The 22961-nt window shown below is 33.8% G+C and overlaps 1 protein-coding gene across 3 annotated transcripts in view; it reads left to right on the top strand.

Moving 5' to 3' along the window:
* The window catches only part of LOC136034465 (importin subunit beta-1-like), an 81560-nt gene that overhangs the window by 13432 nt on the left and 45167 nt on the right, over window positions 1-22961 (top strand). For all 3 annotated transcript variants that reach the window (XM_065715653.1, XM_065715656.1, XM_065715655.1), the window contains exons 3-10: window positions 100-300; window positions 1989-2291; window positions 4959-5171; window positions 7649-7820; window positions 9488-9688; window positions 12987-13180; window positions 16554-16757; window positions 19673-19906. In XM_065715653.1, the coding sequence (XP_065571725.1) occupies window positions 100-300; window positions 1989-2291; window positions 4959-5171; window positions 7649-7820; window positions 9488-9688; window positions 12987-13180; window positions 16554-16757; window positions 19673-19906 (1722 nt within the window). The remainder of the gene's footprint in view (window positions 1-99; window positions 301-1988; window positions 2292-4958; window positions 5172-7648; window positions 7821-9487; window positions 9689-12986; window positions 13181-16553; window positions 16758-19672; window positions 19907-22961) is intronic.

Raw genomic sequence — 22961 nt, 5'->3', positions numbered from 1 at the left:
CTGTTATAACCTTCTTCTCAAAAATGCTGGCTAAAATAAGAATTGGAGTATAGCCTGCAGAGAGGCATGAGCCTCTGATAAAATCGTGATTTGTTTTAGGTTGTCTCTGCATTAGGCACAGAAACGTCTCGACCTAGTGCAGCCGCCCAGTGTGTTGCCTACATTGCTGTTGCTGAGTTACCAGTAAATCAATGGCCAGATTTGATTAGACTTTTGGTGACCAATGTCACTTCTTCAAATAGTACCGAGATGTTACGTGAAGCAACATTAGAAGCTATTGGCTACATTTGCCAAGATATAGTAAGCATTTTTTTTATTTTATCTTTATATTTTATATTGTTTAGATACTTTTTATATTTTGAATAATATGAATTTTAAAATATAAATGTGTTCAGTATTATTGGTTGTAGTTCAAATTTTACTATGTTTCTATTTATCAAATTATCTCAATAAACTGGCATTAGCACAAGACACATCAAATAGGGGGGAGGAGAATGAAGCAGGGGTGATTTATTCCCCCCTAGGTTTTATGGTTCCCCTGCCCCAGATTTTGAAAAATGTGTTTTGTGTATTTTCATGAACAAAATGAAAAAAAAAACTGCACCCCCTTCCCCCCGCTCAAATTGTAATAAATTGACGCTCCTCATTAGAAATTGGATATCTTGAAAGTTTTTCAGAAGCTTTCCTTTTCTTGAAATTTTTGAATTAAACAACAAAGAAAACATATGAATTTGCAAAGATATCAAATTTTTATGGCTAAAAACGATTAGCCAGGAACAATTTGGTTGGATTTGTTTTCGAAGTCTAGCCAATTCCCGTGTTTTGGCAAGTATTACTTGACATATTTCTAATAGTCACGAGTATCAGATGAAAGGCTAAGCCTGCCTTACTAGCCAGCTCACGAGTAGTGCCATTTACTGTCTGTGGAAGACTCAAGAATACTATAAACACGTAGTACTGCTATTTTAAGTGACCCCATGTGTCTTTTTTTTCATTTCAATTGGCGATATTTACTGAAGAAAGAGAAGAATAGGTTGTTCTTTATATTTTTTTTTCATCGGGTGCTGGGAAATCTAGTTTCCAAAATTAAATTTGACTTATCAGAACCTAGCTTTCTCTTTTAGGTCTAACTATTTTTGTTGTCAAATGAGGACTTGTTCATTTGTTTTTTGTTTTTTTTTTGCCATTTTCCTGAATTACATTTATTATTTTATCCTTTTAGGATCCATAATACTATAAACACATACTACTATAAGAATACTATAAGTCTTATATTTACCAAGTCTTCAATTCCAAAGGGATGGGGCAGACATTATTAACACATTCCAAATAATCAAAGGCATTGATAATATAAGTACATCACAGTGTTTTACATGTAACGACAATTACAGGACCCGTTATGACCCACATAAATTGTACCCCTCACTTTCAAAAAGGAAAATAGGCCAACATTCATTTTACAGCAAGGTATGGAAGCCATGGAATGACCTTCCACCTGAAACATTTCTAACAGATAATGTAAACACTTTCAAAACAAAACTAGCAGAAACACATTTTCACAGTAAATCATTTTAAAATCATTTATAGTATTATTTGTCAGTGTTTGTTGTAGTTGTTGTTTTTCATAGATTTGTACATGTGTATTTTGTTGTCAGTATTGTCATAACTTTTTTTTATTATGTTTAGTGCAACTAGCTTGAAAACTTACCGTATTTGGTATTAAAAAATAAATAATACTGCTATTTTAAGTGACCCCATGCATCTTTTCATTTCAAGTGGCGATATTTACGGAAGAAATAGAAGAATGGGCTATTTTTCTGATATTTTTTTTCGTCGGGTGGTGGGAAATCTAGTTCCCAAAAGGAAATTTGACTTACCAGAACCCAGCTTTCTCTTGTAGGTCCAACTATTTTTGTTGTCAAATGAGGGCTTGTTCATTTGATTTTTTGCCATTTTCCTGAATTACATTTATTATTTCACCCTTTTAGGATCCAGATATTCTTGCTGCGCAGTCAAACGAGATCCTAACAGCAATCGTTCATGGAATGAAGAAACACGAGAAGAACGAGCATGTAAAATTGGCTGCCACAACAGCACTACTCAACAGCCTCGAGTTTACCAGAGCCAATTTTGAAAAAGAGAATGAGCGCAACTACATTATGCAAGTGGTTTGTGAAGCAACACAATCTCCTAACACAAAAATTAAGGTGTCCGCTTTGCAGTGTTTAGTCAAAATCATGTCACTTTACTACCGATATATGGAGGCTTATATGGGACCTGCTTTATTTGCGGTAAGTGTTGGTGGATGTTTATTAGTACAAGAGAAGTTTTTGTTAAATAGGATGATTAGTAGTTTAGCAGTGACCCTAAGAAGTCAAAACTTGTCTAAAAGGGTGACGAAAATGAAATGCTATTAAATGAATTGAAATAATTAAATAACTATGACAACGTGTCTCACAGCAGCTTGGTTGGCTTTGCTGACAAGTGTTGCAACACTGGTTTGTTTCTTCACCATCAATTGGATGCCATGGTTGCCAACCAATCAAAACCTCAAAAATATTTCCCTGAGAAGATTTTTTTTCTTAGAAATAAATAAAATGATGACACATTCCTTAAAGAAGATTTCAAATTTGCTCTACTCTTAAAACTAACTCGTGTCTTTATTTCCTGGCAACAATTTGTTAATTCTAAGATCTGTCTTCTTTGTAAAATGTCAGATTTTGCTGTGATTAGATTGTCCTCAGAGGACAGGGCACTTGTGTTATTGGATCCATTAGTTTTTATATCTTGCCATTGGCAAAAGTCAAAATTATTATATTGATTCGGATTTTTTCTTAGACGGTTGCTCTAACTTGCTTAAAAAATAGAAAACTTTCTATTTTTGCATGTTTTCAATGCATTTTTCAATTTAAAATTGATTTCTGTTCATTTTATTTTCATTTGTTCATCCATAGTAATTTCTATTTGCTTTACGTTTGACTTATTATATGACATCATTATAACTTGTTTTTGATTTTAGCTTTGCTTTATTTTTCTTTTGAATTTTCTTCTAAATTTTGATTTTTCTTTTCTAAGAATTTTTCTTAGGAGGCTATTCAAACTCGCTTAAAAATAGAAAACTTTCTGTTTCCGTATGTTTTCCAACTGTTTTCAATGTATTTTTCAATTTAAAATTTACAAGGGAAAGTTAAAAAATATGATTTGGTGGATAAATATTAGTGAATCTCAGCTGTTGGATGATAGTGAAATTAAAACTATACTACTGTAGACAAACAAGTTACCCATAGCTTGTGGAGAGAACACAAACATTAAACACGTCATTTGTAAAACAATATAATGCACCGTAAGTTGTTCTAAAAAAAATTGTTGTCATTTTGATGTTAATTTTTGTTAATGTTAATCTACATTGTTAATTCTAAAGTAGTAACATTTTTAAGTTTAAACTACTTTAGTTTGCCTCAAAACTTAACATGTATTTTTTTTTACTATATATTTGATGTTAAAAACAATTTCGTTCTATGTCTATCACCAAGTGACAGCAACTATTTAATAATTTCAAAACTATATCAAGGTGTTGCATCATTTTTATAATTAATTTTATGTTATGTATAATTATAATTAAATAATTAAATTATAAAGAATCAACAAATACAATTGAATAATTAAATTAAAATTATAATTAATTTTATTTATTTTATGTATAATTATAAATTTAATAATTTAATTTATTAATTTAATTTTATGATTAAAACTTTGAGAGGCCATGGGCTAACTTTAGTCCTTAAATTAACATATTAAATACTCTTGTATGCTTTTGCTTCAATCAAGTTGCAACATGGCTACATTTTTGCGAAAAGGTTGTCAGGTAGAGGGATGGGGTAATAGAAGGGCCGCTGACCCACTAGGGCTCTTTTATCAGACACATTCAAAGCCCTTGATCGATTCTAGTTCAAAAACTTGCAATAAGCCTTCTTTTTTTGCTAAAAAGTTGACTTGGATAAAGAGTGATTTTTGCCTCCAGGTTGTTTTGTAACGATTTGGGTCTTTGCTCATTTTTGAGCACAATCATTATCTGGTTTTTGTTTCTGATATTTTCCACAATAATCATTTTGTAACCCCCTTAAACATTTCAAAATGGCGAAAATTGGTGAAAAGTTCAAGATTTCAAGATCACTTTTATAAAGCAGGTGGAAGCACTTCGGGACATAAGGAAAAATGCTCGTTTATTTGGAAGGTGTAACCTTTTTTGAGAATCTAAAAAAACATTTTTGCCTAAGGGCCATGGAATCGTCGCACGAGAACTAATCGGCTGGCATAATTCATTTAACGTAATTTGTTTAACCTCTTTGTTTTTCAAAACTCGTGTCTTTTGTAGGGTTAGAATTTGGAATTTCATCTATCAAATAATCGTTTTACCGTAATTTGGTGTGTCCATATTTTTCTCATGGAATAGGTTCTGATAATGAAAATAAGGTGTTCATATTCCGAACGCAGGGATTTTCCTGTACTTTAAGTGCTTTATCTTCAAAAAGTTCTTTGGGAATGCTACTCTGGGAAACTAGTAGTGGTATTTTTCAAACTTTTTCCCCTGGATGGAAATTTTGCTCTATATCTGAAATTTTCAGGACCTGGAACTGGGGATTTTTCTCCTGAATCCTCACCTTAATTTTATCTTAATTATGCTTAACTCCCACTGAGGTATATTCTTAGGTGCCTTGTGGAGATTAGAAAAAAAAAATCAGGAAAAAAGTCTGGATTAAGTCTAAATATTTGGGTTTTGCCTATATTTGCCTATTTTGTTAAAATTTTCCATAAAATATTCTATTTATTGTTAGGCAGAGGGATATGTGAGGGATGTAGAGAGTACTCAGGTTGAGCAATTTCCGTGGATCTACCCATCGTTTCTGTGTAAAGGGTCTGCCACTATGTGATCAATGATATTGTAAATATTCATTTAGATTTCACTGGAGGCTATGAAATCCGACATAGATGAAATTGCCCTCCAGGGTATTGAATTTTGGAGCAACGTCTGTGACGAGGAAATTGATCTCGTCGTCGAGGCTCAAGAAGCCGAAGAAATGGGAAGGACTCCTGAAAGAACCTCTCGTTATTATGCCCTTGGTGCTCTTCAATACATCCTACCAGTTCTTCTTCATCTTCTAACTAAACAGGTAATTTTACCTCTGCTTAGTTTATCTAGTTTAGTCCTTTCCTCTTCATCTTCTCACTAAATAGGTATTTTTACCTCTGCTTAGTTTATCTAGTTTAGTCCTTTTTTCTTCATCTTCTCACTAAACAGGTATTTTTTTACATCTGCTTAGTTTATCCAGTTTAGTCCTTTCTTCTTCATCTTCTCACTAAACATGTATTTTCACCTCTGGTTGGTTTATCTAGTTTAGCCCTTTCTTCTTCATCTTCTCACTAAACAGGTATTTTTACCTCTGCTTAGTTTATCTAGTTTAGTCCTTTCCCTTAAAGATCTACTATTTGATCCCCTTTCATATTGGTGCCACCTCATTTTTTTATGTTTTGTTTTTGTGCACTTTACAATTCAGGGCTCCTTTTTTCAAGTTTTGTGGCGTAGGGGCTTTTATAGTAGTTTTAAATTGTTGCTCTTTTTCTTTCTTCAGGTTGTGAGAGACGCTGATCTTTGCTTAGTTATTCTTTATGATTTTTTTTTATTCCTCCACTTGATTATGTTGTGCCATCTTATTAATTTCTGTTTCATTTTATTTTTGTGTACTTCGTAAGTTGGCGCTCCCTTTTTTCATGTTTAGTGGCATATGGGGCTTCTTGTAACAGTCTTGAGTTATCTTGTTTTATCTTGTGATGGACGCTCTATGAGTAAATCTTCTTAATTTCCTAATCGTTATTAACTGACAATAATTAAGGATGAATAACCTTGTTCAAGCTAGGAAGAGTCTCAGCTTTGCTAGGGTAGATTATCCTGCCTAGAATTACTCTGATCCCGAAAAAGTACAATTATGGTCCATGGCCACGTCCAGGGGGGGGGGGGCTAGGGAGTTTGAATCCCACACGAAATGTTTGTCTGACTCGTAAAAAATATAACAAAAATGAATATAAACAAATTTTAATGCGTTTTTGAGGTTTTTTTTTGTGACCCACAACCGTAACCGGCTTAAATATCTGAAAATCTGTAAAAGTTTCTGTCCCTAGCTCAACTATATTCTTTTGTAATATTAGTAAAGAGAGAAGTTAATACATTTAATTTTTTTTTAGAGGGGTGACCCTCCAAGTCCCAAAGAACTGGCTTTGTGTTGCAGAAATACCTTAAATATGGACATTATTTTGGGGTCGTATCCAGGACCTTATCCGAGATGAGGATGTTACAGGATTTTACTGCCCCCCCCCCATGAAATATTTCTCTGACTTGTATATTAGTCGTAAAAATGAAGGTAAAACGACTATGAAAGCTAAATAAAATTGTCTGACTCGCAAATTGATCTTAAAAATGCGGAGGAAAACCCTTAACCCCCTCTTGAGCAAATACTCTTTTGGTGACCTGGATATGGCCATGGTAGTATCGTTAAAGTTGATTCTCTTCGTTTTAAGTTTGACTTGAATATTTATTATGATCATTTGTTCGTCTTTTTCTTTGTTACTTTACTCGGATCTTAAAAATGCGGAGGAAAACCCTTAACCCAACAAATACTATTTTGATGCCTGGATATGGCCATGGTAGTATCGTTAAAGTGAATTCTCTTTGTTTTAAAAGTCTTTTTCTTTATTACTTTATTCGGAGCGATTTCTGTTCGTTCCAAGGTTGACTATTATGACTTTTTCTGCTCTAAATGGGCACCTGGAGAAATCTGGGGAAGGTAAACAGGAAGGGTGTGCGAAAGCACAGGATTGTTGGCCCCCCCCCATTGCACTTCCTGGCTGAAGGGCCAAGAAACGGAGATCAGCACCGCCAGTAGAGACTGTAAAGTCTAATGCCATATTCTTTGCCTTTTACTTTATTTCTGCTCGTTTTACTTTTATCGCTCTTTACCTTTCGTTGATTTGTTTTTTAATTTAATAAACCTCACAATTATTGGTAACTCTCAGAATCGGCTTAACCGAGTGTAGAATTCCTAAAGTAAACCTCCAATTTATCACGCATGTTTCCGAAATGTATCTTTTTGGAATCATAGAATTTGCAGATTATAATTTGTGATAGCTATGGGCTACTAGCCGACCAAGTGGGCCGCATCAGGAACGCTGCTTTGTCTGATTGTCGATTTTTAGTGTTACAAAAACAGTTGGATAGGGAAATTATTTTATTTGACAATGAAACAAAAAAATCTATGCATATTTCGGTCTCATACCAAAAGACGTCCGCTATACCAAAGTGGGCCGCATCAAGAACGCTGCGTTGTCTGATTGTCGATTTTTAGTGTTATAAAGACAGTTTGATTGGGAATTTTTTTTTACTTGACAATGAAACACAAAAAAAATCTATGTTTATCTCGGTCACATACCAAAAGTTGACTACTATGTATATGATCGAAATATCCAGAGATATTTTTGTGTTTCATTGTGGAATAAAAGGATTTTTCCTACTGAACTAATATGTGTCATGGGAAGGCAGTGTGGTCTTGGAAAATACCTCTGTTAATGTTATTCAATTGTTCTTTAATTCAAATAGGAAGATAGTGATGACGACGAGGATTGGAATCCGTGCAAAGCTGCTGGTGTTTGTCTAATGTTATTGGCACAGTGCTGTGGTGATAATGTCGTGGGTCCGGTCTTGAACTTCGTGAAGGAGAATATCAAGAGCCCTAATTGGCGATGCCGTGATGCAGCAGTAATGGCTTTTGGTAAGCTGCCAAGTTTTTATTAACACTTATGCAGAGGAATATTTTAATTTTGAAAGGAGCACCGTTTGGCCCTGTACATGGGTGAGAATGACCCATAGCTTTACATGTTGCCTTGTCTAAGTTTCCTGTGATGATACTAAAACTCATTAATTTTGCTGTTTTCCCTTATAAAAAAAGGCTTATAAAAATATTCACAAAGGTGTTTTTTTTTGGCAAACAGGCTAAATTTTACTGAATTTGTATTAAAATTTACAAATCTTAAAAAAATGCTGAATGTCTCGTGTACAGTTCTAGGACGCTTTCTCAACGACAATTAGACAATAAAAAACAACAAAAAACAAGATATAAAACAAAAATATTTAACAAAGCGAAAAGATGGAACTAAGTTGGTAAAAATTGCGTCATTACACATACACTGTTGTGTATGTGAAGTTTTATTATATGCGTATTGTATATAAAACTTGTATTATATTGTACAATTTATTTTATTATATAATTTAACATTGAAGTTATTTATTATAGTTGGTGAACACTAAAAATTCCAGGCTAGGATTAGTGCTGAAAACAATTTTTATTGCAATAAGTTGATCTTTAAATTTCCTCAGTTAACAAATAGTCATAGACTGCTTTTCTTTCTTTAGATATTTTTTTTTTGTATTGAATCTGTTGTAACCTTTCTTACTGGGATGAATATGTAGTGGTAAATATTTGTTAGGGATGAATGAATTGGCAGGTATTGAAGGTCTTGGGCTTTTCGTGAAAGTTAGATTTTTAATGGGATTGTTTTATTTAATTTTTTTACTATCTCATTTTGAGTATAAATACTGTATATGCTTTTACTATGGGTTTCGTAAAAGAAAAAAACTAAATCGTTTTTTTCAATAGACTGGACCTTGAATAGGTTTAGTCTGTCAACATATGTGCTTCCATGCACTGAATTTTTCTACGACTGTTTTGATTACGGACTTTTTACGGATGATTACGGACTTTTTACGACTTTTTTTACGGATTTTTTTTACGACTGTTTTTCTTTTTTTTGACGACTGCTTTGATGGTGCCGGGCCGCCTAGTCAGATGCCACGAGTCAACCATTTGCCTGGGATTATTCCCTAGAGTTATTTCCGTTGATCTTCCTTTTAAAGGTGTCAACAGTAAGGTTTTTCAGGGATGACACCACTCGAGAGACTCCCCTAAATGGATGTGTAATGTCTTAACAAAGCCATTTTCAAGTATTCATTGCAGGGTATCTCCCTTTGTAGGTGATCTTACCACACTATTTGTCTTTGTGTTTGACTTACTGCCTTTGCCTTCGGCGGTACAGGTAGAGATAATTGATCCAAGGAAGGGTAGGAGTAGAGGAGGGATGGAGGGTAGAGATTATTAATCGGAGGCTTGTAGAAAAGAGGCATTTATGCCACACCAAATCTCTCACTGACAGATTGTAAAGTTACCAGATCGGTGGTAGAACTCGTCATTGAGCCCCTGTTTAGTGTTGCCAGTTGGGTGCTGGAGTCCCCACAAAAATGGACAATTTTTAAGGAAAAAATATTTATTTTTATTTTCTTGAAATTTAATTTCTTTTGTGTGTTTATTTGGTTATTTAATTTTTATTTAGTTTTTACTTTCTCTTTAATTTTTATATTACCATGTTTGTTTTTAATTTTTAGGTTCCGTATTGGAAGGGCCAAATGTTGAGAACCTTCAACCAATTGTGGAGCAAGCGCTACCCATTCTCATTGAATTGTCGCGGGACCCTAACGTCACAATTAGAGACACAACGGCCTGGACCCTTGGGAAGATTTGTGAAATTACACCCGATGCTGTGAATGCAAACATTATTCCACAGTTATTAGATGCACTCATTCAAGGTATGTTATTGCTGGTTGTTTTTTTTTAGACGGGGAGGGCTGTTTGGCACTTTAATAAAATTTGTCTCCTAGAAATTTAGTTTTTACCCACTTAGATTTCAACCATTCAAAAGTATCAATGTCGATTTGACGCCCTATGCGCCATTAATAACTCAGAAGAATTTTTATCCTTTTTATATCCAATTTGGGATATGAAAGGCTATTTTTTATATCCTTTTAATATCCAATGCACCATTAATGACTCTAAAGGATCTTTATCCTTTTTATTTCCTATTTGGGGTTATGAAACAATTTTTTTTTGTATCTTATGCTCCTTTGCGCCATTAATGATTCTGAAGGATCTTTATCCTTTTTATATCCTATTTGGGGCATGAAAGGATATTTTTTATATCCTATGTGCCTATGCGCCATTAATGACTGAAGGATCTTAATCCTTTTTACATCCTATTCGGGATATAAAAAGGTACTTTTTATATCCTTTTAATATTCTATGTGCCATTGATGACTAAAGGATCTTTATCCCTTTTATATCCTATTTGGGGTATGAAAGGATTTTTTTTATCCTTTTATATCCTATGTTCCATTAATGACTTTGAAGGATCTTTATGCTTTTCATATCCTATGTTTTTTCGTAGTGTAATTGAAGATTTCTACTAAGGGCTGGGAATTAAATTTAAACTATTCAAGCATATCTTTATTTTACCTTTTATCAAAGTAGCTATTGCTTGATTTTATATCCAAATTTGAGTTTTTGATTGTAATGTTAATTAATATGATTATTTGTTTCTCATTAAAGCATCCAAAAATGAAAAGCAACTCAATAAATCTCTTAATATCACTTTAGAATGTCCTAATAGAAAGAAGATGTATAGTGGCTTGGATTTATTTTATACTTGGTTTATTGCAAATTTTTCATTGATTATTTTTTTTTTTATGAATTTCGTTTACTGTCGCGTCGCCATCTCGCCATTGCTTTTTGGTTTAGAAATGAGATGAGCGGATTCACTAATGTGCCAAAAGGTTTCAGTGCCAAAACATAGCCGCAAAAGTGATGAGGAAGGTCCACCTATTTCTAAACTGCAGAACTTCAAAATAATGCTAAGGGCGCTGTCAGCACCCATGGATCGAGTGCCATCAAGACGCTGCAGAATGCGAAGGACTTTAGGAGGGGAATGGTTTACACGATCAAGAGAAATATAGGTTTGGTTAGGGAAACTGGGAACCTTTTCATCGTCGTCTTCCAGATTTGAGAACTCGGCAAACCCCTCAGCAAAAGCTTTGTCTTTGCATCTGGGTCTTGCACAATAGTCCTGTCGTTGATTTTCTCCTAGGCCTCTTTGACAGTTTTCCCCCAGCTCTTTGCAGAAGCATTTCTGTTTTTGAAAATCTCTCGGAAAATGAATCTGGGAGTGAATTTTAGTTGGTTTTGGTATTTTTTTTTATTTGATCCATGGTAGTTTTCGTGCCCTGCTAAATTATTTTTCTGCAATATATTTATTCTTATGATTTAAAATTTTTATCCACTGTTTGTTATTGATTTTTTGGGGGGCTGGTATACTGAACCGCGACTCCAAGAAATTTAGCTTTTAACTCTTAAAATCTTTTTGCTACACTAGCCTAAATAACAGCTGTCTCCATCACTCACAGTTTCTGTTCAATAATTAATTTTAAAGTTTATTTTTCAAATTTGCAAATCAGAACGAATATAAGATTAATTATATTTGTTGAGGAAAAATTTTTTAACGCGGTTTTACTTACCTAATATTCATAGATCTATTAAAAACGTATTCAGATTTTAAGTAATGTCCATTTAATTAAAACAATTTAGAACTAGTTAATTAATTTTAATTAACTTAGTCTGTAAAAAGAAGAAGAAAACCTGGCAATGAAAAATTCCATGTGCATTATCCTAGATTTTCATTGGAAAATCACGTCTGATTTCTTCAGCAAAAAAAGAAGAAAAAAAAAGAAAAGAAAGCTGTATTTCGAAAAATTCCAGGTTTTTTTCGATTTTGGGAGGAAGATGTGGCGTATAGACCTCCTTGAGCACGTACCTGTACTGTAAATTATATGCTTTTCTAGAAACCTGTAATTTTCTTTTGGATTTGGTAGGAGGATGTGGCGTATAGACGTCCTTGAGCACGGACCTGTTCTGTAAATTATATGCTTTTCTAGAAAGTTGTTATTTTCCTTTAGATTTGGGAGAGGATGTGGCGTATAGACCTCCTTGAGAACGTACCTGTACTGTAAATTATATGCTTTCCAAGAAGGTTGTAATTTTCTTTTAGATTTGGGAGGAGGATGTGGCGTATAGACCTCCTTGAGCACGTACCTATACTGTAAATTATATGCTTTTTTAGAAGGCTGTAATTTTCTTTTATATTTGGAAGGAGGATGTGGCGTATAGACCTCCTTGAGCACGGACCTGTACTGTAAATTATATGCTTTTCTAGAAAGTTGTAATTTTCTTTTAGATTTGGGAGGAGGATGGGGTGTGTAGACCTCCATGAGCACGTACCTGTACTGTAAATTATATGCTTTTCTAGAAGTTTTGTAATTTTCTTTTAGATTTGGGAGGAGGATTTGGCTCACAGACCTCCTTGAGGACGGACCTGTACTGTAAATTATATGCTTTTCTAGAACGTTGTAATTTTCTTTTAGATGTGAGAGGTGGATGTGGCGTATTGATCTCCTTGAGCATGTACCTGTACCGTAGTTCGGAGTAGAATCAAATAAGTTGCAATTTAAAGCGACTATTTTTTTAATATATTTCTTTTGTTATTGTAGGGTTGCTTTTGTGCCTTATGATATTAGTAATAATTATTCTATCCACACCTATTGAAATCTATTTGCCGCATGTGTGTAGAAATCGTGATAAGGAATAGATTTAACCTTTCAGAAGCACACTTCACCAGTCGATCGATAAGGAAAATGTTATCCGCTCTTTAGTTAAATTGGTATGAAAAACGTCGATTGGAAAATTAGAAAAAGAAAAATATAAATTCCGTCCGTGGAAAATCTCAAAATAAAAATATGCTCATCAACATTAGTGATTAATTAATTGTAAGCAATATTTAAGCATTTTAGGTTTAGTGTAAATTTCAGTTATCCCAAAAATGCCACTCTGACGATAAATCAAACGATCCCTAGTAATATCGTATACACCTTAAACTTCAACGGTTAAACGTTACTTTAACCCATACTATTAAAGGATAGCTTTACAAAAAGTTTAGTTGAAATATATTGGTAAATAAATACACGAAACCCTTTTGAATTACAGTATAATTTTTTTATTTAGGTTTAAAGACTGAGCCTAGAGTTGCTCATAACATATGCTGGGCCCTCAACTCACTAGCCTCATCAATCTACGAGAAGGCCCTTCAAGATGCTTCAGGCGAGGACGAAACAGTCTACACTTATGCTTTATCTCCCTATTTCCCTGTTGTTCTTGAAAGACTTTTGGAAACAACTGAACGACCAGATGCAAATCAAGTATTTTATTTTTTTTATTTGCATTTTTTTTTTATATTTACATATTTTTGTATTAGGACTTTTTGTGTGTGCAGAAGGGTGGGGGGCAGAGGCGTAACTAGGGCTCTTGACGTCCAGGGACAATGTCGGTTTTTGCCCACCCCCATACTTATTACCATAATATAAGTAAAAAAATAATAAATCAGTTTGGAACACCTAAGAGGCTGCCCCTGGGGATAGCTGTTCTCCCTTGCTACGGCGCTTGGGGGGAGGGAGGCTCAGATCACCCCTAGAAGTCAGTTTTTTTATAATTAAAGTGAAGTTATCGATTGTTCTCTATTTGCGGCATGAGTTACTGAGAAATTGTCTTTTCTTCGTTGTGTGGCTGAGAATATCTAGACATCATTTTCGGTGCGTTGTTTTAGCAAATAAGATTGTTGAGCATTGTTTAAGTAAATTAAATAAGAGACTGTTTCAAATAATGTTTTCGATTTATTTAACAGTTTTTAAAACAATTTTGGAAATGACTTCAAGTTTAAAATTCAAGACTAAAAGAAAAAAAAGAATCAAGGGACTACTTGTAATACTATTTTTGTTGTGATTTAAGGGCTACTTGCAATGCCATTTTTAATGAGATATAGGGACTGTTTGTAATGGCATTTTTTATGCCATTGAGGCTATATTGGAAATGAATTCATGTTCCAAAGTCAAGATTGAAAGGGTTATTGGTAAAAAAAAGAACAAAAACAAGAGGCTATTTGTAATGCCATTTTTGTTGCGATCTAAGGGCTACTTGTAATGCCATTTTTGTTGTGATATAAGGGCTACTTGTAATACCATTTTTAATGGGATATTTGGGCTATTTGTAATGGGATTTTTTAATGCCATTATGGCTATATTGGAAATGACTTCAGGTTCAAAATTCAAGACTGAAATAATTATTGGTAAAAAAAATAAATAAAAAGAAAAAAAATCAAGGGGCTACTTGTAATGCCATTTTAATGAGATATAGGGGCTTTTTGTAATGGTATTTTTTAATTCCATTGAGGCTATATTGGAAATGACTTCAGGTTTAAAATTCAAGACTGAAAGGATTATTGGTAAAAAAAAAAATCAATCAAGGGGCTATTTGTAATGCCATTTTTGTTGTGATCTAAGGGCTATTTGTAATGCCATTTTTAATAGGATATAGGGGCTATTTATAATGATATTTTTTTATGACTATATTGGAAATGACTTTAGGGTTTGTAATTAGACTAAATATATTGAGGGTTAAATGGTAAAAAATGGAAAGAACAAATATTAGGCTTAATATCCATGCAATGTCACACTTTTCAAGTTTGACCTGAACTGTTGCGGTGTGACTTCCAGTATTAACGATATAATGAATGTCAATCCTGGAATAGAAATTTGAGTGTGAGATCTAATAATAATCTCAAATAATCGATGGAAAGAATTAAATCTGGTAGGAATAACCGAATGCAACTATCGTAGCACTAGCGAGCATTGCTAGCAAACTTAACTAAACTTAATTAAGTACATTATGGTATTGAACATTATTCCTTAAACTATTATAAAGTGAACTTAAGCAAGTGCAAATGCCAATGTGATTAAAAAGTGTATTGGATGTTTTTAGTAAATACTGTACATGGCTTAAATAGAAGAACGACGTACAAATTATTTTTATCCATCTCTGTTTAATAAATATTTATATATTTTATTATACCCTTTTATATTATACATATGAAAAATACATTATTGCTATTATACACATCGCAATTTTTGTCCCAAAATATTAAGTAACAGATACCTCAAGCACATAAATATTTTAGATTAAAAAAGTTTAACTTAAAATTTAAAGTAAAAAAAGTTAAAAATAATAAATCTGGTAGAAATAAATCTCATAAATTCAAGCTTCTCAGCTTAATCCAGGAAACACGACGAAAGAAAAATAAAACTTAAGGAATGAAGTCTTTTTAATGGCCAATGTTTCGCTCTCTGCTCTGTCCCGCGGACAGCTTAGTGGGGGTCTTTGTCGAAACATCTGCTTTCTTAATTATTATTCACTGGCTGAAAATTATTTTTGTTCGGTTTGGCTTTTTGTTTTTCTCATTTTTTTGTTCTTTTTTATACTTTAAGAAAATATAAGCCTCAGTACAAATAGTGAGAAAAAATAAAAAGTTTTCTTCGCTAGGAAAAGGTCTATTGGGGTACAAGCAGTCAAAAATAGCTTCTGGTTCTGACTTTTATTTGATTAGAATTTTTTCGCGTTTTATTTTATTTGAATCAAACAGACCGTCAATTTTAATTTTTTTTGGTTTTAATTTTCTTCCCGATGACGAAATTGTTATACATTCTCGTATCAAACTTAACGCTATATAAAATAAAATTGAAGACGATAGAAAGCACAGCTTAGATACCAATACAGTTATGAAAACTCGATTTATTTTTGGGACACAGTGCGCGGTAGCGATGCTAGCGGCTGGAGACAGGAAACTGGCAGCAAAGCTTAGATAATCAATATTGGTATCTAAGCTGTGTATGCAACAAAACAAAATTGCGTTCCCGCCAATGGTGTTGTAGTACGATCTAAGCGTTGGAGCGCGGGCTTAGAGGAGGCGCCAAGCTCAGATCTCTGTACCAAAAGGTTCTCATGGGCAAGATAGGAGTATTCATAACATATTGGTATCTAAGCTGTGATAGAAAGTGTGGTTAGGGCTCATAATTGGGGCTGATCAAACTGAGAGTTATAGAAAGTGTATTTAGGGCTTACTTGAGCGGAAATTTTAGTTCAAGGGATCGTTTTAAGTATGAAAAGTAACCAAACAGTAATGTGCCATTTCCGTTATTCTGAAAGAGAGAACCATATTTAAAACCAATTCAGTATTCAAATATTCAAAATTTCAAGTTATTTAACTATTTCGACCAACATGCTCTTATGCAGCGGCTTGTTTTGTTGAACGTATGGAACCTAACCATTCAACTTGAATCCACAAAAAATAAAGGATTTTCCTGGGCTATAATTTGAAATCTTAAATTCAGAGTCAGAATGGGGTAAAATACTATATGCTCCACATGGGAACAAGAGTGAATAAGAAGAGTTATAACCCCCTCCTACTTACTTCAAGGAAATTTCATTAAAGTTTGTAAAAATAAGACCTGAGAATGAACTTTGGATACTTGATATTGCCATTTATATATATATATATATATATATATATATATATATATATATATATATATATATATATATATATATCACTATATATAAGGCTAAAAAATTCACTTTGCTCAATAAGTCTTGTCGGCTTTTTACAGTAATAATTTTTTTTTATGTTTAAAATTTACTAAAAATATTTAAAAATTTTTCTTAACTTTAAAATTGTATTTTTAGAACAACCTTCGCACAGCTGCCTATGAAGCCCTTATGGAATTCATCAAAAGTTCACCAAAAGATTGCTACATTCATGTTGCACGTGCCACTGAAATCATTATAACGCGACTAAACCAGGTTCTTCAAATGGAGGGCAGCATAAATAATATGACAGATAGGTCGCATTACTTTGATCTTCAGTCGCTTCTTTGTGCCACTCTACAGGTAAGCTATTCTAGGACAGTATTTACACTACTGAAAGGGGAGGGTATAGATAGGAAGCTCTAAAAACCTGGTATGTGTCTAATCTAGCCATGGTAGGGGGTCTATTTCTGATTTCTATTTCTGATCTATTTCTGAAAATTCCATTGACGTTGGATAACTGAAACGCAACTTGTTGTGCCGCTTTGACTTTTCATCAGTGTAATAAACACATTGGAAAACTGGAAATAATTTTATTTATTTTCTGAGTCTTAAAATACTCGTCCAACTTTAGTCTTAAAATTGGAATTCAATTAAAGTCTAGGAAATTATTTTTTAAAATATTAGCTCCCAAAGTTGAGCCACCATCATTGAAATCCCGCTATGGCCTTTAAAAGACCAATTTACTGTTAGAATAAAGATAGCTAGTATTAGAAATGGTCTTCATAGCAGTGTATGCCTGCAAGCCCTTCTGTTGATATCTTCTAAATAAAATACAACACACATTGACAACCTTAAATCTGAACGAGGTTAAAGGATTAACGGCTTATCAGATACTGTTTTTTAAATGATTGCCGGGAATCTACATAAACAGAAAATGAATAATTAATTATTATAACGGGAAGTGGCACCCAAGTGGGCTGCTACCCACAAACAACATGATCTTGCCTAAATAAGTCTATGGAAAAGGACACTTTAAAATAAGAATAGTTTTCTATATTTTTTTTTGTATTTCTCCTTCAATTTCTTATAAAAAATAATTTTTTAAACGCTAAAAAAAAAAAAAAAAAATTGTTGACCAATTTGAACTTTTTGTCGTAATACGTTGGAATGGGGCCTGTAACCGTAGTGATTTTGTCACCCCCTCTTTAGATTTAAAATTTTTTGTTATTGAAACTGCCTTTTTTGGTATTTATTGAAAAAGATAGAAAAAACGATAATTATTCTTCCGGTTTTGTGGGGGTAAAAAAATTTGACAAACAAAAAATATTTCATACCCGTATTTTCGCATGTATATCTGTGCAAAATACGCATGACAACATGTATTTTTATGCTATCTATGTTAATGTTTTACGTTAGATATGTTAGTTTTTTTTGTTTGTCCTAAAGTGGCAGAGTGATAGAGGGGTATCAACGAAATAAGAGTTACACTCTTTCACAGTTGTTGCAAGCTAAATAAAATTCCCTTTTACCCTTTCACAGTTGTTGCAAGCTAATTAAATTCCTCATGCCTAAAATTTTCTCTTCAAGAAGTGCTAGAAAACCTCGGGAATGCAACAAAGCTAAAAGATGGTTTATATCAGATACTATTTACTGGATATCAGATACTGAAACTGGATATACAAAGAACACTTTAATTTTATACCTTGGACCATTTTTAAGTAAAAGGTAGTATATTTACGACAGGAAACAAAAAATCGCAAAGAAGAGAGAAACAAGGACACTAAAAGCCAGTGAAAAACAGAAGAAAAATATGCAAATATTTCGGTTGTGACCTCCGCTCAACCGTCCTCAGTGCAGAATATTGAAAAAATACAGATTAAAGTCCAAAGGACAATATAAATACCAGTTCTAAAAAAAAAACACTGAAATTAAAATAAGGACCCTTTCTAGGCAACGGTGAAAGGGTAACTGAATAAAAAATACAATACTAGTATGTAAAGTATTCTTAAAGGCTAATCGCTTACCAGGTAGGGTATTATCAGAGATTCTATTAGGTGGCGAAATGTAATTTTTTGGATGGATTTAAAAACGATCAGAGTTGTTTTTTATTTAATACAGCCATGTCCAACCTCGAGTCAGAACGAGTAAGTGCATGTGGCACTTGAGATATCGAAATTATACTTTACATAAATTGAAACCATAAAAAGAATATACTAACAATTATCGTGTGTTCAGACATGGTAAGGAGCGTAAGGAAGGGCAGGTCTTAAGGGTCTCCAGCGTGAGATCTCAGGCTCTTTATAATTCCTTTTTTCTGTGTAGTTCTGATCCCCCCCCCATCCTCTTAGGGGCATAATTATCGTCCTTATAAAAATTGAAATTATTAAATAATAAAATCAAAATAAAAAATAAACATAAAACTAAACTGTCAGAGGCACTATGAAATCCCACCGATTCTTACGCCGTGGTATGCTGATATGACGGTTTCTGGTGATTCCAGCGAAACTCCTCCTGTTTTATATCCTGAAAATCCTGTCTGTCAAATCGCAACTTCCTTCTGCTCTCATGACCAAAGCTCGCTCCTTGACTAACAAGATGGACGAAGTAGAAGTCTTCTTACGATAATCCAGTGTACCTATAGCAACCGTGACTGAATGTTCTCCCTCCTCCCGTCTCAATGGGCCCGCTGCAAACTGCCGATTATTTTGTGATATCTAAGTGATGTTGCGGAAGGAGCCCAAAAAGGAGCAGTTCTGTAGAAGTTCTACAGGAACATCTGTAGATTACAAGTCTGCTCTTGAGTCTTGAATCTTTTAAAAACTCTTAGAGATCGCAGGTTTCAGTTGATAATGTGTTTTGGGTAATTTCTCCTTGGTAGCCCCAAGCACCGAAATTTTCCACCCTTGCTGCCAACTCAGTAATTAATACCAGAAAGAAGAACAAGTTAGTGCCAGTGTCTTGCAGAACTAATCGACTTAACAGTTCAATCGTGCCGTTTTTTTTTACCAGTGCCTATAACAAAATGCCTCAGGACTAGGTTTGTAAATGACAACGACATTTAGTTTGTGACTTTTATCTACGACTATAAAAGCTGTCTTTAAATAAATGATTTCTTATATCTTAGGAACTTTGTGATTCAATTTTTTTTTCTGTAGTTTTAAACCCCCCTCCCCCCTCCCTCCTCTTAGAGTATCTTCCTTTTAAAAATTAAAAAAAATTGACTTGCTTCATTTGGATATTAAATCCTTGATTTAATAAGTTTTATTTATTTGTAGAGTGTATTGAAGAAAATGACAAAGGAGGATGCAATGCGTATAGGTGATGCTGTGATGCAATCCCTTCTTCACATCTTCAATAGCTCGATGAGGTTAGGTTCGGGAGCTGTCCAAGAAGATGCTATGATGGCTGTTGCCTCTCTGGCCGAAGTTTTAGGTGAAGATTTTCTCAAATACATGGATGCTTTTAAACCGTTTCTTTATGTTGGAATTAAGAACGTCACTGACTCGGCTGTGAGTACTTCTCTTTCCTTTAGACGATTTATTTGTTTTATTTTCGACGTTTTGACGAATTTGCCCCCTCCAGAAAATTAATTCCTGTGTATTGTGGGACTCAGAGTATGTTAAAGTTTTAAGTCTATTATTCAAATTCGATATAAAAATTGAGCTTTAATAACCACGGGTGATTGACATTTGAAAAACAGTAAATGAAAATTTTTTTAATTGAAAGTAAATGTTGTGCAACTTCCTAATATAACATAAGGAATATTCTGGTTCCAATTTGAATCCTAGCATAGTCCGAATTCAAATCTTATAAATTAATTATATTTTCAGTACCTCGATGTTATCATTTCCATCCAAAGCCACTTTTAGTGTTGGTGATTCCCAGGGCAAAATTAATTACACCCCCCCCACTCAAATATAAGTAAAAAGCCGAATCAAGGTGAGGAATTGGATCCAAGTGGGCAATCCCCCAGCCGCAGCGTCCCCAGGCTACGGCGCGTGCAACTGCCCGGCTGCCCCCAAGGAATGGCTCTGTTACCATCATTGTCAAAAAGGGCAAGTGATACTCTCAAATCTTCCAGTTGCTCGTCAGTGAATTGGAAGCCTGAACGCAAAAAGAACATGCCACTAGCAGGTTTTTTTTGCATAGATTCGCGTTTTTCTGGCAAAAAGATGCAAGGATGTGTGCTAATATGTTTTTGTTGTTGTTGCTTTTTTTGGGGGGGGGGATTTTCAACTTTACTTCTATAATTACTATTCCGAAGTGGTATTCGCCTGCAGATCTAGCTATACCTCTGTGCCTAAATATTTACTGTAATTTTTCTATGCTTTGTTTAGCGAGTTTGTTTATCTCCCACTCCCTGAAACGTGGCCACTAGAAATCAAGGTCTAGAAAACAAGAGCCTTCAGAAAAAGATGAGTTTGCAAAATTGATTCAAAACTGGTTAAAAATAAAGCCTTTTTTGCTTGAAACCGCCAGGTTGCATAATACCATGCCTACCTCTCATTCAAACAACTAATTAGCGTTGTAGATGGTAAATTCAAAACCTGCAAATAAATAATTTCAGAAGATTTGATCTTGGATCCTCCAAACATCCGAATTTATATTAAAACTTTTAAAAGTGTCAAGGCATATTTGTTGTGTTTTGTACGAGACAAAAGTGTTAAGGTACATATTTATGTTAAGGTACAGTTATGGTACATATTTTTCATGTTGAACAAATACAATGAAGAAACCTTTCAACCATAATATACAGCTCTTGCCTTATGGTCATATACAGCAAATGTCCCAAAACTGTTCAGCTATGATCAACCAGTGTCTCAAATATTTTCCCAGGATATCGTAAAAAATTGCTTTTGCTATAATTTTTTGTTCTCTCAACGAGCTTAGGGGGTTCAGCGATAGTTTCCAGTCTAACTAATCATGTATCTGGGTATAAAAGTCAAGCAAGATATGCATGAAATGCCGCTTCTAAGCAAAGCTGATAAGAATTACGACAAAGGGAGCTTCCTGATTGACAGGATTTACAATCGACATTTTTGTTCTTTCAACGAGCTTAAGGGAGTCAATTGCCCAGTCTAACGAGTCACACGCCTGGGTATGGAAATCTAGCAAGACATGATTGAAGCAAATATGATAAGAATTACGACAAAGAGAGCTTCCTGATTAACTAGAATCGCAATCCATATCTTTGTTCTGTCAATGAGTATAGAAGGTTCAGCTACCCAGGTTAACCAGTCAAATGTCTGGGTATAAAAGTCTAGCAAGACCTGCATAAAACGCTGCTTTATGATAAAGGGAGCTTCCTGATTGGTTGGTTTTGCAACTTTAGTCACGCCTTTCTATTATAGAGAAACAGAGGTCGTCGTAAAATACCTTTTCGTTTCATTGCTTCACAATTTGATAAAGTAACGACGAAAAAAGCGAGATTACGCTTTAGCTCTTTATGTAAAGGATGCTGGCAATAAAAAAAAGAATTAATATTAGGGATGGGCATTTTTTTTTGTGTGTATCTTTTTCATGGATCTTAAAAAGAGACATCCAAATCAAAAATTTATTTTACCCAGTTCAGATAAATTACCATAGTTCCACTTTCATCTACGTTATTTCAGCTAACTCCACTTTCAGCTACATTGAGTTCACCTCCTAAATAATATTTTCAATTTCTGCCATTTTTTTTTCAACTTTGAATCCTTCTTATTCCAAGAAAGTACAGGAGGTAGATTATTTGTGTTATTTCTGCAGTAACGCTAAGTTTATATAGTTTGAATTATTCAATAAATTAATAAAACAAACTATATTTTCTTTGGGTATATCAGGGAAAAAATAATAATCTAAAAATGTAAATAGTCAGCTAAGAGTATGATAAAAGAATGTAAGTTGAAGGAGTAAATGGTCGGGTTTCGTAATATTAAGTGTCGTCAAAACGCTATTGACTGGAGTAAGGGTTCTCGCTTTGTACTACTGAATGCTTGGTTTTGTTCAACTTTGAACCGATTTTCTTTGAATGTGAGCTCCCTGGATCCTTATTCTACTAGAAAAGCGTTTAGATATTGAAGTCTAAATTTGTGTGTGGACTTTGCTTAATCAGCTAATAAGTGTGATGAAAGTCTTGTAGGTATCAACTTAAAAGTAGTTCAAACCCAAATTCATCGTAATGAAAAGATGTGAACTTTAAATTGGAGGTATTATCACCTACTTGTGTTGGAGTAATTGATTATAAGAATAATAATTTTCTGTGTCATTGTCCTAACCTGTGGATCACAGTGATGGGATTATTGTTGAATTTGATTTCAAAGCAAATAGTTGCGATTTTCTGTGGCACAATGCTATCGAATTCAAATCAAATATTTTTGATACTTATTGATTTAATAGTAGGTTGACCGAACTGAAATAGTTGGATAGCCTACTTGTGCCTTACTTTCTAGTCCACCTCTTCAGCTACTGCTTCTATTTCTAGGCATCTATGGTCTATTCTAGTGTTGTCTTTCAGTCTTCGACGAAGTTACTTGATATTTTCTAACATTTTAAATTCATTATGTTCATTTTTTAGTTTCAATTACT

The sequence above is a fragment of the Artemia franciscana genome, chromosome 13 (assembly GCF_032884065.1).
Source record: "Artemia franciscana chromosome 13, ASM3288406v1, whole genome shotgun sequence".
NCBI lineage: Eukaryota > Metazoa > Arthropoda > Branchiopoda > Anostraca > Artemiidae > Artemia > Artemia franciscana.
Note: the sequence above shows the minus strand (reverse complement) of the source record. Positions and strands in the feature narration are given on the sequence as shown.